The following is a 16,742-nucleotide window of genomic DNA, read 5'->3' on the forward strand; positions in this document are numbered from 1 at the left end:
AAAAATATATGTAAGTGTATTCTTTAACCACTTCAATACCAGGCACTTAGACACCTTCCCGCCCAGGCCAATTTTCAGCTTTCAGCGCTGTCACAATTTAAATGACAATTGCGCGATCATGCTACACTGTACCCAAACAAATTTTGTTCCCACAAATAGAGCTTTCTTTTGGTGGTATTTGATCACCTCTGCGATTTTTATTTTTTGCGCAACAAATAAAAAAAGACCAAAAATTTTGAAAAAAAACAAGTTTTTCTTTGTTTCTGTTAAATTTTTTTGTAAATAAGTATGTTTTCTTCTTCAATGATGGGCACCGATGAGGTGGCACCAATGAGGTGGCACTGATGGGCACTGGTATGCGGCAATGATGGGCACTCATAGATGGCACCGATGGGCACTCGTAGGTGGCATTGATTTTTACTTATGGGTGACACTGATGGGTACTTATGGGTGGCACTGATGGGTGGCATGGATGGGCACTGATAGGTGGGCACTGGCAGGTGGCACTGATGACACTGATTGGTGGCATTGCTGGGCAGAACTGAAATATAATGGTGCCAATCAGTGCCCATTTGTGGGCACAGATTGGGCACATGTGGATAGCCATGGGGTACATACCTGGCCATCCACATGTTGCCCCCTTCCCTGGTGGTCCTAGTGGTGTCCCTGGTGGTCCAGTGTGGTCATCTGAGGGGGCTGTGCTGATAAACAATCAGCGCAGACCCCCCCCTGTCAGGAGAGCCGCCGATCGGCTTTCCTCTACTCGCATCTGTCAGACACGAGTGAGGAAAAGCCGATCAACGGCTCTTCCTATTGACATCGTGATCAGCCGTGATTGGACACGGCTGATCACGTGGTAAAGAGCCTCCGCCGGAGGCTCTTTACCAAGACCGGTGGAGCGGTGTGTCAGGCTGACACACCGCTCCACCGATCGCCGCGATGCGCGCCCCCGCGGCGGCATGTTATCCTGTTGGACGTCATATGACGCCCAGTAAGGATAACGGAACCACCGCTCGGCCGTCAATCTGCTATAGGCCGGGCGGGAAGTGGTTAATTAATTCTACAACTGTTATTTCCAACTCAACAGACATTTATTGTTTTTCAAACTATATTATAGATAGGTTTCCTCTTCAATATAAACCCCTGAAGGAGAAATGTACTCCAAAACACGTTGGATGCAAGAGGCTCATACGTCTTTTCAGAATATGGTGACAATGCTATGATCTGATAACACATTCTGTATTCATATGCATATTTTAGCTACTGTGTTTAACTATTAATAAATATTTTTCTTATTGTAATACTTTCAATACTCTTTAATTTTAATTAAATGTGCCTTTAAAGTCCATCATAGGGTATTTTCTCTTCTTTTGTCTCCAATACTGGATGTGGCTCCACAAATGCATAGAATTACCGTTCTGTTTCCTTCGTTGTCTGATGAACTCACCTGAGAACAGCCTGGACTGGCAGTTGATGAACTCAGGCTTTTGGTCTGAGAGGTATCTCTGGCATGTGTGATACAGGATTTGGAAGAAAGTAAATTTCTCAGAACCTGAACCCGCCACCCATTGATCAAAGCCATTATCAAATTGAAGGTCAAATTCTGGAGATTCCTGTAAACAAAAGAAGATGAAGTTGTAGGTCATGTATTGAAATGAATTACATGTCATGTAAACATCTACTGCTATTGCTTTCAAAGCGGGGCACCTGTGTGTTAGTTTCTTTTTGTTTAGCTACATGGCTGTACACCTGATAGAATACACTGATCAGCGGCTGTTGGCAATTGGCTGCAATTGCTGCCAATATAAATTTGTCCCCTTGACAGACACTGATTAAACAATCGATTTTGAGAGGAAAAGCCCTCACACTGATTGAAATTTGATTAATATATGGCCAGCTTTACACCAAATCCTCCATGCCGTGCACAAATTAACACAGAAAAGAGATGCTAGTTACAGGTATACACTGTATCCCCAGCCAATATACTGTTGGAAGCTTTCAATAAAATCACTAGTGTATTTGCATTAATCAGAAGGAACTCCTGGGTAGCTTACTTATACATAGAAGGTTCGGAAGGCTGGAGGAACAAATCATTCATTTTATAGTAGAAAAACTTTGACACATCTCTCACCAGTGTCTGTGTTAAAATCCCAGTCAACATAGCAATTCACACAGCGTATTCTAATTGGTATTTGTACTTTCTAAAGCACACTTTCCCAGCCAAATACCCAACACAGCAACAATTGTTAAAACATCACTCTGTCACACCAAATAAAGCATTAACATGAAAACACAAACAGTTTAAACCAAAGGTTCGCATAAATATTATCATAAGGAAGTGACAACAATGTACTCAAACAAGCATTCTGGAATCCGGGATACAACTACATAACAGTTCCAAAGAACAGGATCCAAATGTTCCTAATGCACAGCTTGTAGCTGTTCTTAAAGCCAACAAGTAGCATGAAGAACATCACTGGCAGGAAATATATATTCTTTAGCTGAATATTAACACACCTGCTAAAGACTGACTACAGCCAGTTTATAAAAACTGAACAGCCTTAAAGGCGATCACTAAGCCCAATGCCTCATGGTGAAGAAAAATGAGGGGTGACATTTTGACCGGAGAATCCACCTGTGGAACCTTAGGGAAGCAACTTTCTCTAGAGATTATGTTATAGACTATGTACAAGATTAGATCCCGGTACTCTTGACTGTGTGAGGACTGGAGGGTAGATTCTGAAAAGTTGATTATACAGCCAAAAGTTTGAAGGAAATTAATCGTCCTCTGGACCTTAGCAGACAAGGTTGTGGCTGAGGAGTCCTTCAGCATGAAGTCATTCAGGAAACCTGTGCCATTAATGCTATGAGAGGTGGGGCAAGCACTATTGTGAAAATCTTGTGTGCAGAGAGCCCAAATGTTAGTGCTACAAATTGGAAGTGTTCATTTTCCACAGAAAAGTATAAAAAGCATTGATGTGAGGGGAAGATAGGGATCCAGTATGTTTACGGATGTCTGAAATTTCCCTCGTCTAAAAGAAGCAATGACAGGTCTTGTTGATTCCATCTGAAATTTTGGTACACAAAGAATTCTGTCCAGATATTTTAAGTCTAGTATTTGTTTTTGGAACTATGGATAGGTTTCAATAGAAACCATTCTCCTGAAGGTCTATTACAACCATTACCTGTGCCTAAATTTGGTGCAAGGCAGTCATTAAATTGGTTTTCATTTGGTCTGAAGCTAGCAGATGGGAAGGTTAAAAGGAAGGGGACAGAGATAAAAAAACTCTACTTTGTACCCTTTTGAAATGGCAGATTGGACCCAGAGGTCCAAGACACCTTGATCAATACTAGATGCCTGTGGCAGCATCCTACATTGTGAGGCGTTCATCTGGACAGGCTTTTGCGATTTAAGGAAGTGTTAAGCCTTGAAACCTGGGGAGAGCAAAAAGCACCCTTTCACTGTGCAGAAGTAGTAGCCATATGAGACTTAGGCTTTTTCTGGTAAGGTAGTAGTACCTTACAGGCAAGTCAATATTCCTTTTATTTAACAGTACAGTAGGGTAGGCAAAAACAAGAACCATGCCAACAGGCCCGACAAAACAGAAAGGGGTCAAAGCCCCAACTCAGAGGGACGCTGAAAGAACTCTGCGATCAAAAGCTGCATCCACAGAGACCTGGACATCCACCTAGCAGAATGCATGTTGAATTATCCTTACAAAGCTGAGCAACAGACGCCTGATGGCGGAATGCCCAAGAAACCCACACCGATTTGATGGAGTGAGCAAGTAAAGGTACTGGAGGTACCAAACCTTTTAGTATATAGGCACTGACAAATTAGCTGTCTTATCCACCTGGCAATAATGGACTTGGAGCTAAAAAGGTGTCCTTTTCAAGACCCAGCTGACAGAACAAAGTGTGTTTGTTTTCCGTATAGATGCTGTGGCTTTCGGATAGACACGAACAGTCCTGACTATGTACAAAGGAAAGCAATTCCCTTGGGATGCTTGAAAGTATGACAAAAGGAAGGTAGGACAGTATCTTCACTAAAGTAGTTGTAAAGCCTGATTTTTTTTTTTAAGTAAAATAATAAACGTTACATTTGCATGCTCTGTGCAATGGAATTGCACAGGCAGCCCCAAACCTTCTCTTCTCAGGTCCCCAGCCGGTGCTCTAGGTTCCTCCTCCTCTTGGTGCACCACCATAGGAAGCCACTTCCTATGGGGGCGCACCTGTGGGCTCACTCCTAAGTCAATCTGTGTGCATCTATAGACACACACAAAGCACAGCTCAGCCCTGTTCCCTGCTTAAAGGATTTATTTGACAACAGCAGGGGCCAATGGCTCCTATCCAGCTCTGTGAAGAGAGGAAGAGTGCTAGATTGAGATAGGTTTGAGGTAAGTATTTAGGGGGGTGAGAGAGCAATATAACCAATGGAAAAGTTTTACCTTAATTCAGGGAAGAACCACTTTGAGGTGGAAGACTGATACCAAAGTCGTGACTGCATAAAAGCCAGAATATGAGGTACCAAGTAGCCTCTGGGGTTGAAATGCCATGTGAAAAAGGATCTCCAGGTACAATAGTAGAATTTTCTCAAAGTGGCTTTTCTGACCTTCAGTAATGTGGGAATGAGGTCCTTCAAGACCTGGGCTTCAACAGCCATATCGTTACAGCCAGTAACTAAAAAGCAGAATGACAAGGGGGGATTGAGACAGCAGATGTGGCCAGTATGGGAGAACCCGGGGGGTCATCTCCTAGGACAGTGATGGTGAACCTTGGCACTCCAGATGTTTTGGAACTACATTTCCCATGATACTCAACTACATTGCCAAGTGCATGAGCATCATGGGAAATGTAGTTCCAAAACATCTGGGGTGCCAAGGTTCGCCATCACTGTCCTAGGAGTTTGACTATGTATGTGTACCAAGTTCTTCTGAGCCAGTTTGGTGCAATGAAAATCATTGCTTTCCTCTCTCCTCCTCTATCTTGAGGAGCAGTCAAAGAAGAATTTGCTCTGGTGGGAAGGTGTATATTAACTAGAACCGAGTCCATGGGACTACCAGAGCATTGGTTGCTGTGCTAGAGGATCCTTGGGTCTGGCAAAAAATAGGAGCAACTTGAAGGCCAGGATGGAGGCCTAGAGGACCTCTAGGGTCCCCCATTTCCAACATAGGAGACTGATGTTGGGATGGAAGGACCAATCCCCTTGGTCAAGGTGATAATGGCTAAGAAAATATACTTTCCAAATTTCCACTCCCAAAAGGTGTGAACAGTGGAGAGTGCTGGGCAGTGCTTTTCTGTCCAGGAGATGATAGATGTATTTCCTTTAAGAGACAATGTTATTGCTCTGAGCTCTAAGTTGTTGATGAAGAGCTTTGCTTCCCTGGGTGACCAAGCTTCCTAAGGTACAAGAGATTGAAACCCTCCTCCTCAGCCTTCAATGAAGGTGGGAGAAAGGAAAGGGCTTTCCAATTTCCAATACTGGACTGATAATCCACCAAGCTAGAGAGTTTCTTGTTTGGACTGAAATGAAGCAGAGGAAAGTCTAGAGATGGAGGGTGTTGGTTCTAGGCCAACAGAATGCTGTGTTGGAGGAGCCTTGAGTAGAACTGAGTTAAGGGAACAGCTTTGAATGAGGCAACAATGAGACCTAGGACTCTCATAAAGGGATGCCTTTTTGATCTTAAGGTCTGTGCATGAGGGGAGAAGCTTGGTTGACAAAGAAAAATCTTTGCCTGGGTCATGAGTCTAGGATGAGGCCTAAATATTTCAGATGCAAGGTAGTTGATTACCCAAGCCAAAATCTCAAGAATCTGGATAGTCCTGTGGACATCTGCAGACAGTTATGAAGGAAATTAATCCTTCAAAAAAAGGTTGTCTAGGTACCCCGTAACCCAGGTGCCCTAAATTCTTATGGGGGCAAGGGGTGCAAGCACCTTTGTGAATATTATGGATGCAGAGAATAGACCAAATGGCAGTGAGACAAATTGGAAATGTTTGTTTCCTACTAGGAAGTGCAGAAAGTGCTGATCCGGAATATGGAGGTAGAAATCTTGAATGTCTACTGATGGGAGAAGGACCTTTCCTCCTGTGACATCTTTTATGAATTTGCTTGTTGCCTCAAAGAGATGTCCTCCTTCAAAGGGCATATGAGCAAAGGATATTTTACAGGCAACTTCAAATGACGAGGCTTTCAGCCATAAGATTCTGAGCACATGGACAAAATTGAGAGCCATTTTGGAAATGTGTACCATGACATGTTCTAGGCTATTAACAAAGAAAGGTAAGGCACAAGGCAGTGTTTTTAGGTGTTCTGCCAGAGTTCAGCCCTGAAAGACAGGATCTATTTTTAAACAGATTTAATTGTTAAATCTTTCTTTTCACTTAAAGGAGAAGAAGTCCAGTCAAAACTCGTTTGGCTGGACTTCTTCCTAGGGATCACAGGAGTTCAGTTCATTTTGCACTTCTGTGACCCATTTTCAGCAGAGAACGGGCTGAAATCCGCTCTCTGCTGACGTCACTGCTGTCAGTCCAGGCACTGCATTATGACAAAGTCTGGATCTGCCAGGTGCCTAGACTGACACCCGTCTCAGCCTCTCAGCGAGCTGCTGAGAGCCCGAGCTGGACGCCCCCAACCCCTACACAGCCCAGTGCCCCAGTGAGCAAGAAGGGGGCAGAGCAGAGAGCTGTGACTCACAGTCTGTAGCTCTCTGCTTGGGGAGCTCTGAAAACTGAGCGATCAGTGGTGCTTGATCACTCGGTTCTCAGTGTAGAGGCGCCGGGGGACAGATGCAGCATTGGAGGTAAGTAGGATTCCTATAAAAAAAAAAAACACAAAAAAAAAACCTTTATTTCTCTTTACATATAAAAAAAAAAAAAGGGGGGGGGGGCAACAAAAGAAGACAAAAAAAAAGGATAGGAAGAATATTCCAGAAATGTTCCAGGGTAACCGATACAATATATCATTAACAACAAAATGTGTTTAAGACGGGCTAACCTACTCTATGAACACTCCCATTCTTTATTAAGAACTTAAACTAGAGCATGGAGCATCTATCCATTTTTTCAAAAAAAAAATTAAACTTCCAAGAAGAATTTTGCTGAGCAGAAGTATATTTCTCAAACAATACATGTTTATCCATTTCCCGAATCAAATCCCCAAGGGTAGGGGGGTTTGGTGAAACACAACGAGAGGCTATTAACTTATGAGCCATACAATTGATCTTACAATGGCCACTGCCTGACCATGTTCCAGGTTGTTGGGGTTTATACACCCAAGGAGACAAAGAACGGGATCTGGAATCAGCACAGTATTACATACAGAATTGATCACATCTATGACATCCTGCCAATACCGGTGTAATTTTGGACATCTCCAAAACAGATGGATAAATGGAACCAGGAGATTGAGCACATCTTGCACAGAATCTTCCTTCCTACCTATCCAATGCAACAGTTCTGGGGTCCGGTAAGACTTATACAGGATAAAAATTTGAGTAACTATGAGATGGCGATAACAAAACCTGCTGAACATTCTTCATTATTTGATCCCATACAGTGGCAAAAATCATTTGATCCCCTGCAGATTTTGTAAGTTTGCCCACTTACACAGAAATGATGGTTATCGTAGGTATATATCTATGTGTATATGGGTATATTTAGGGTATATCCCCTAAAGCTACATCAGTATCCATCTCCCATTTCTCCCTGCATGGGATACAAAATTTAAGAAGGAAATCAGATAGCAATCGTGTGTAGACTTTAGAAATGAGGCCCTTTGTGTATTAGCCTGGACTACACCATGCAGAATGGGAATAGAAAAAAAAAAAAAAGATGCATTCGGGGCCAGACCATGGGTCTTCAAAGCATGTCTTCGTTGTAAATACCGAAAAACCCCATCTCTGATCCAGACTGTAGTCCACACAAACGTGATATGTTTTCAGCACTGATTCCGAGGACAGCTGCATCAGAGTAGTGATCCTAGCACGTCCCCCACCTGGAAAAACCTTCCAGCTGGGAAATTTTGAAAAACGTTCTATTTGACCATGAGGATGTATATCTAGTGTACCCTGTGATAGCCAATAATTTTTAATGGATTGCCAAACCTCGTAAATAAAATAAAATGTAGGATAGGTATATTTTAAAAGGTGGAATGGAAGAGTCCAATACAAACAGAGCGCTACCATTGTGAAATAAGGAACTGAGTAAAGTGGATATATGCAGGCCAGCATTTTCCTAGCCTGCAAGATGTTGAAGTTGGGCTGTCAGAAAGTCTAAACAGGAATTTGGTACCAATAAACACCCCCCACTTGATCGACTGGATGTTGTAAGTATTTAATTTAAGCGTGCCTATTACACCATATCGCGGAAGGTCGTACCAAATTTCCTGATTTCTGTGAAATCCAGCAATTGTGTAAATAAAACATTAATTGTGATGTCCATATAATTTTCAAGAGATTAGCATGGCCAGCCAGAGAGATTGGTAGCTTACACCAAACTTTACTCTGAGATCTAAATTTCTGAAATAATGGTAGAAGATTATGGGAAATAAATTCCTTAAAATGGCTCGAAATAATTACCCCTAAATATTTAATCTTTACATCTACCCTAAGTTGTAACACTGAGGGAGAGAGTCCTGGAGAGGATCCAATGGGAGTAATATAGAGTTGTTCCAATTGATCATAAGACCAGAAAGACAGCATCCTGTTGAGGATTCATTGCCCTAGTCCAATTAGCTGTGGTTTAACAGATTGCAGCAATAGCCGATTAAAGAGCTAGATCTGCAAGGGTAAAGAAAGCCTTAAAAATCATCTCAAATTTCCTGTCTACAGAATCCTTGAATGATGGAGCTGTTTCTCTAGTAGGGGTTTGTTTAGGACTGGGACAGCAGGGTCTACTACTGGAACAGTTTACTATTTTCCATTGGATATAACTCAGCAATTATTCTTGGGAGAGATAATTACCCATTTTATTTGTTCATGAACAGGAAATGTATTTTTAGATTTTGCAGGTCCCCCAGTACCCATAGGGTCCTGGCGAAACTTAACCTCCTTGGCGGTTTTCCCGAGTGTGGCTCGGGGTTAAATTTCAGCACCATTAGCAGTAACCCCGAGCCACACTCGGGATTACATCTCAGGATCCTGGTGCGGTATACTTACCTTGTCCCCAGGATCCTGCGATGTCTCCCCGCGGTGTCTGTGGGCTCTGTCCTATGCCCGAAGCCTCTCTATGCTGGGCTCCATTCCTGCAAGCGTCGTGACGCACGGGGCGGAGCCTGGCGGCAAATTCAAAAAAGTGAAAATTCAGAACACATACAGTACTGTATGAAATTATTTCACATCCCTTTTGTCCCCAGTGCTTTGTCCAATGCCCCGCATGCAATTTTATATGATATATACTGTTCTGCCTGGAAACTGGAGATTTTCCATAGCAACCAAAAAGTGTCCCTTTACGTCAAAAGTGGCTTTAGACCAGCTAGAAAACAGCAATAGTAAATTAGAACACTTGCAGAATTGAGCGATAGTGAATCGTGGGGAAATGTATTTTATTATTATATTATTTTTTATAATTATTTATATTTATTTATATTATAATTTATGATTTTGTGTTTCAAACTTCATCATACCCGGGATATCTACTAGACTCTTGTTTGGGCAGATTTAAGTGTGTTATTGCTAAGAATTACAGGCCTACAATATAAAACGCCAAATTTCTATGCAAAATAATTGTACCGCTTTGAGACGCAAAAATCGGAAATAATCATACCGCCAGGAAGGTTAAGCATGGTACACACTAAGTTTTTGTTCATTCAACCAGTGGACTGAATGAAGAAAAAAATAAAAAACACACAGATTCCTGCATCCACACATGTAATGTGGATGCAGGGATCTCCCCAACTGTGCCATTTTATTTTGACAGCGGGTACTTCCCCACCCCCTCCGTCAAAATACACTGATCAGTGCTGGTTTTTCAGGAGGATCGTTCAACGGAAATTGGTCTAACAGTTGAATTCTATTGAACAGAGAGGGGCTACACACAGATCAAAATTCGTCCAGTTCAGCAAAATTTCAATCCATGTGTACCCAGCTTTAGCAGCATCAAGTGAGAATATACTGAGGCTTTTGCACAAAGCAGAAATTAATATATCTACACTGGTAAGCATGTTGTGTGAAGCCATAGCATCAGGTGTATAAGAGTCTATGGCTAAGGCCTTTGCCAACGCCACCTCTGGGACTTCTTCAAAGTTTTCATGTCTACCTGTTCTAAGGGAGGTAGTTCCACTTCTGACTAGAGAAGGTGGAAAGCAGCCCAGGGCTTATAGGCTGTAAAAAGTGATGGCTGAATTTTGACCATTAGTTGTCCAAGAAACTGACAAAACTACAGATAAATCTGCTCTTGTCAGAATCTGCTCTAGTCTAATGCAAAGACCAGTGTTAAAAATAGGGTTCTGCTCTGAAGAATGGGAAGCAACATCATACTGAGTGCTTTGCAGCCCCGTTGGCAATGTGAATGCTTGTCTGAAATTTTGCCACAATTCTCTTGTGCCATTGGTTAGGGTATTCCCCGTGGGGTACTCAGAGCAGGGTGCGATTACTACTAAAAAAAAATTAAAATAAAAATGCCATAAAAAACTATCCCCTATTTTGTAGACACTAACTTTTGCGCAAACTAATCCATATACGCTTATTGCGATTTTTTTTTACCAAAAATATGTAGAAGAATACATATCGGCCTAAACTGAGTAAAAAAATTGTTTATATATTTTTGGGGGATATTTTTTACAGCAAAAAGTAAAAAATAATGCGTTTTTTTTTTCAAAATTGTTGCTCTTTTTTTGTTTATAGAGCAAAAAATAAAAACCGCAGAGGTGATCAAATACCACCAAAAGAAAGCTCTATTTGTAGGAAAAAAGGACGTCAATTTTGTTTGGGAACAACGTCGCACGAATGCACAATTGTCAGTTAAAGCGACGCAGTGACGAAACGCAAAAAGTGCTCTGGTCAGGAAGGGGGTAAATCCTTCCAGGGCAGAAATGGTTAAACAATTTTCAGGAAACATTAACAAAGTGTATTGCAAGTAGTGGAGATAAAGGCTTAGTTCACCTATTGGCGCAAGTTACACATTACACCTAACATGCGTCAGATCTGCCCCCTGCACCCCGGAACCCCCCCCCCTCCTGTGACAGCAGGTGGGGGTTCCTCTGTCACATTTTGAGAACAGCATGTTTCACAGTAATCTGTGAATGATCCACGGCAAAGGGCTTGTAGTTCTTAACCACTTCTGGACTAGCCGCCGCAGTTTTACTGAGGCAGGTTAACTTAGCGAACCAACCTTACCTTAAGGCGGCCACGCCAATCAGTCTCCAGGCCAATGATTTCTAGCCTGGACCTGCTGATCAGTCCTGACGAATGAAATCCCCCCCTGCCTGTGTAAGTGTAAACACAGACAGTGGAAGTGATGTCATCTCCCTCTCTGGAATTCTTTTCCGTTCCAGAGAAAGGAGAGAGGACATTGAAACGTGAGTTGCACCAACACTACACTGGCACAGTACACATGGGCACATATTTCACCCCCTGATCCCTCCCCCCCAGTTAACCACTTTACTCCCTGTCACTGTGTCACCCAGTGCAGTGTTCACATTTTTATTTGATCACTGTACTGATGTCATTTGTGACACTAATCAGCATTAGGGTAGTTCGTAGTAGCCCCAGATAGGTCTAGGAACCCCCCTAATGAAGGTTTAGCCCCTTGATCACCCCGTCACTAGTGATCACCGTATTAGTGTCACGGGTGATGCTGGTTAGCTAGTTTTTTTTTTTATAGTGTCAGGGCATCCGCCGTATATTACCTAATAAAAGGTTTAACCCCTGATCATCCGGCGGGTGATATCAGTTAGATTTTAGCGTCAATTAGGGTCTGCGTCACCCCAGGCAGCATCAGATTAGTGCCTGTAGCGCAAACACCCACGCACGCACGCACGCACCATACACCTCCCTTAGTAGTATAGTGTCTGAACGGATCAATATCTGATCAGCTCTGTACTAGCGTCCCTTAGTAGTTTAGGTTCAAATGAGTGTGGCTTAGAGAGGAGGCTGTAGAGGACAAGTTGCACAGATTTAGGGAGTCTGCTGAAATAGGGAAAAGATAACCCTTGCTTGATTCCGCTGGAGACAAAACCTTGATTGCTATATGAGGAACGCTCCCGGGTTAGCATCCTTTGGAGAATACCTTGGTGTCACAGGCTAGACTTCCTGTAAGGAAGCTGGAGGAACATCCACAGAGCTCCCTGCGGGATACTTTCTGAGGTCTACATTTTTCTACTGAGCCTGTTTTGACCCCCCCCCATTAAGGGCGGTCGCAGGCTGTCTGGTAAGCCTCCAATACTATTCACTAGGTGGTGGGCAGAACCTGCGGTGGAATATTGATCGAGGATTCCATATTGGAACACCATTGATTTTTTGGAACGTTAATTTTCTTATCTTCACCCGTATATATTTATTGTTCTTTACTGTTGTATAATCTACCATGCTTGATTAACTGTATACTGGTTGATATAATATTAGTTGTCACTAATTGTCAAAATTTTTTTGTATTGATATTTGATTTAACACAGTCTTCATTTTGAGATATATATCCAGCGCTGCACTGTTCTCTATATACCTACTTTTGTGCCCTCATAACGGGGTTATAGTGTTCAGCAGCAGGATTCCTTTCACGGTTTTTATTTGTTATTTATTTATATTAACATTTTTTCACGTATAGTATATGCACCTAGCGCAAACTTTTTTTTGTTATATTTTGTACCCGACCCCGTTCTTCTGCTGTTGTTGAGGTTCAAGAACCGCAGGTCTCTCGTATGGAGCAGAGAGCCAGTACTAGTGACGCTCAACCTTCTGGTGAACTGGCAAGCACCAGCAGCCTAGTACATCCTAGTCGTACATCCAGCACTGCAGCAACACTTGGTGACGTGGCGAGTCTCATAAGTGCAGTTCAAGCTGCCCTTCCTGCTGCATTTGCCAATCTGAATTGGGAGCCCACCACTTCTGCAGTATCTGGAATTCCCCCATTCACTGGCCAACCCAGAATTCAGGTGGAAACAGTTGATTTTACGTCACTTGATTTTTATTCGCTGTTTTTCACGGAAGATCTCTATAGATCTGTTGTGGACCAAAGCAATTTGTATGCTGGCCAATTCATCGCCGCTAATCCATAGTTGCCTCTTGCCAGAGATGGGAGACCTATTACGGTCTTCGAATTTAAGACCTTCCCGCGCCTATTCCTCCTCGTGGGCGTAGTTAAAAAAAATTGAGTTGCGGTCATATTGGTCCACTGACCCAATTCACCATATGCCCGTGTTCTCTGCCTCCATGACCAGGACGCGATACGAGCAGATATTGCAGTTCATGCATTTCAATGACAATGAACTCTGTAGTCCTCGGGGTGACCCTGGATATGATCGGCTCCACAAAATTCAGCCCCTCGTAAACCACTTCAACTAGCAGTTTGCAGCCTTGTTTACTCCCGATCAAGTTGTCTGCGTTGACGAGTCCCCGATTTAGTTTTCTGTCCGCTTGTCTTTCAAACGGTATCTTCCAAGTAAGTGTGCCAGATACGGGGTCAAAATGTATAAGCTCTGTGACAGGGCAACAGGCTATACATATAGTTTTATGGTTTACGAGGGAAAAGATAGTCACATGGAGCCGGAGAACTGCCCAGACTACATAGGGAGCGCTGGTAAAACTGCGTGGGACTTGGTGTCACCCTTATTCGGAAAGGGGTACCACTTGTACGTGGACATTTCACAAGCGTGCCACTTTTTAATCACCTTTCTGATCGTAGAATTGGGGCATATGGCACCGTGCGATCTAATCGCTGGGGCTTCCCCCAACAGCTTGTAGAATCCAAACTTAGATTGGGGGGGGAGAGGAGTGATACACGTTTTCGTTCTGTCCTCCCTTCACGCAGATACGACAGTCCAAATTCCTACAGAGACTGGTGCTGTGGAGAAACCCCTCTCTGTCCACGAATATAACCTTAACATGGGAGGGGTGGACTTCAACAACCAGTTGTTGGCCCTGTACCTAATTGCCCGAAAGTCCAGACACTGATATAAAAAAGTGTCTGTATATTTATTTCAATTGGCTTTGCTGAATGCTTTGTGCTATACAAAGCTTCAGGACGAACTGGATCCTTCCTAAAATTCCAGGAGGAGATCACAGCCCTTCTTTTTCCAGACGGTGCTGTGGCCCACCTTCCCAAAGCAAATGCAGTGAGGCGGCTGCATGAGAGGCATTTTGCATATGTCCTCCCTGGTACCCCTACCCAAAGAAACCCCCAAAGAGGATGTCATGTCTGCAGAAAACGCGGATATAGGCATGAGACATGGTTTTATTGACCCTCCTGTCCTGACCAACTGGTCTCTGCATTGGTGACTGTTTCAAATGCAACCCCACACTAATGGAGTATTAGCGTAGGATACAGCATTGCACAGTCCTAAGGCACGCTTACACAGGGTCTCGAAAGATGTGATGGCCATCACATTGAGAGACTCTAATTTGGAAGGTTTACAGTTACAGTTTATAAAAATGCAAACAATAAATAAATAAGCCAAAGAAAAAGCAAAAATAGTTGTTTTATTTTTCTTCTCTATTGTTCGCTCTCTTATGTTCGCTCTCTATTGTCCGCTCTCTATTGTCCGCTCTCTATTGTTACTGTATTTTAGAACTATAATGTTTTAGTTTTACTGTGCTGTTATGGTATGTTTTAGTGTTGTACTGTAATGTTACTTTGTTGTCATCCATCATTTGATTAGCAGGTACACCATTCAGCTGCAGCACAGGTTTATTTATTCTGACAGCAACAGCGTTTGTTCCCACGATACGTAAAGCCGTGACTCCAGCGCTGTAGGAGGTGATTTCACCACCACATTTAAAAAAAAAAAAAAAAAAAAAGAGCATATATGCCAAAGCATGGGGGCAGGGTTGGAGGGGCGATTTGCTCCTAACATTAGGAGTTGCTTGCCCCATGTTTTGGCATATATTTTTTAGGCACATAGTGTTTTAAAATAAGTTGTTTTATTGAGTTAATGTTTTATTGTTACCATTGTTTGCTTTTCTGTTACGCCATTCAGCTGCAGCAATGATTTATTTATTTTGACAGCAAATCAGTGACTCCGGGATTTCACCATCACAGTTAAAAAAAAAAAAAAAATGGTGCATGTATGCCCATCATTAGAAGTGGGTGGATGAAGGGCAGTATTCTAATGGTGGGCATACCCACCGATCAGTCTCTTTTTTGTCATGCAGCCCACAGGCTGCATGAAAAAAAGAACATTACAATATATGCCCAACAAGGACCAGCAACGTACTGGTATGTTGCTGGACTTTAAAAGGTTATACAAGAATGATGCCTGCAGGTTTAGGTATCATCTTGGTATTCTTTTCAGCCAGCGGTCGGCTTTCATGTAAGAGCAATTCTAGCAGCCAATTAGCCTCTAGACGCAGTGGGAGGGAACAATCCCCCCTCCCGTCGTCTTCCATGGTTTTCTCTGGCTCTCCTGTCCCACCAGGGAACCCGAGAATGCAGCCAGTGGTTCCGCCAGCTGACCATAGAGCTGATCAGAGACCAAAAGGGCTCCAATCATCTTTATGGCCTAAGAAACCAGAAACTACGAGCATTTCATGACTTAGTACCTGTCACTAAGTATTGCTATCATAGGGGATATTTACATTCCCTAAGATAACAATGAAAATGATAACAAAAAAACTCCCAAAAAATGCACCTCTGCCCCCCCGCGCAAAGGCGAATGCAAGCGTCATAGTTACATAGTTAGTCAGGTTGAAAAAAGACAAGTCCATCCAGTTCAAATATAAAAAATAAAGAAATAAAATTAAAAATATCATACAATCGCATATACCAAATCATGTACCCAAAGTTGATCCAGAGGAAGGCGAAAAAAACCCCCAGAAAAGCAGGATCCAATTTGCTACATCAGGGGAAAAAAATCCTTCCTGATCCCAGAGAGGCAATCAGATTTTTGCTGGATCAACTTTACCTATACATGTTAGTATCCAGTTATATTATGTACATTTAGGAAAGAATCCAGGCCTTTCTTAAAGCAATCTACTGAGCTGGCCAGAATCACCTCTGGAGGGAGTCTATTCCACATTTTCACAGTTCTTACTGTAAAGAAACCTTTCCGTGTTTGGAGATTAAATCTCTTTTCCTCTAGTGCCCCCTTGTCCTTAGTGTTGACCGTAAAGTGAATAATTCAACACCAAGTTCACTATATGGACCCCTTATATATTTAAACACGGTGATCATATCCCCCCTTAGTCTCCTCTTCTCAAGAGTGAATAAATTCAGTTCCTCTAATCTTTCCTCATAGCTGAGCTCTTCCATTCCTCTTATCAGTTTGGTTGCCTTCTCTGCACTTTCTCCAGTTATCCTTTTTGAGAACTGGTGCCCAAAACTGAACTGCATATTCCAGATGAGGTCTTACTAATGATTTGTACAGGGGCAAAATTATATCTCTCTCTCTGGAGTCCATACCTCTCTTAATACAAGATAGGACTTTGTTCGCTTTGGAAACCGCAGCTTGGCACTGCATGCTATTATTGAGCTTATGATCTACCAAAACCCCCAGACTCCCCTTCTCCACCATTGATTCCCCCAGTTGTACTCCCACTAGTATGTATGCTGCATGCATATTCTTAGCATAACTTTACATTTATCAAGTTAAG

General features: G+C 42.6%; 1 protein-coding gene across 1 annotated transcript in view; it reads right to left on the reverse strand.

Annotated features, from left to right (window-relative positions):
• Positions 1–16,742, reverse strand: part of STXBP6 (syntaxin binding protein 6) — a 147,607-nt gene that overhangs the window by 12,047 nt on the left and 118,818 nt on the right. Inside the window, exon 4 of the mRNA XM_073609553.1 lies at positions 1,448–1,613. Coding sequence (XP_073465654.1) covers positions 1,448–1,613 — 166 coding nt within the window. The remainder of the gene's footprint in view (positions 1–1,447; positions 1,614–16,742) is intronic.

The sequence above is a fragment of the Aquarana catesbeiana genome, linkage group LG13 (genome assembly GCF_042186555.1).
Source record: "Aquarana catesbeiana isolate 2022-GZ linkage group LG13, ASM4218655v1, whole genome shotgun sequence".
Taxonomy (NCBI): domain Eukaryota; kingdom Metazoa; phylum Chordata; class Amphibia; order Anura; family Ranidae; genus Aquarana; species Aquarana catesbeiana.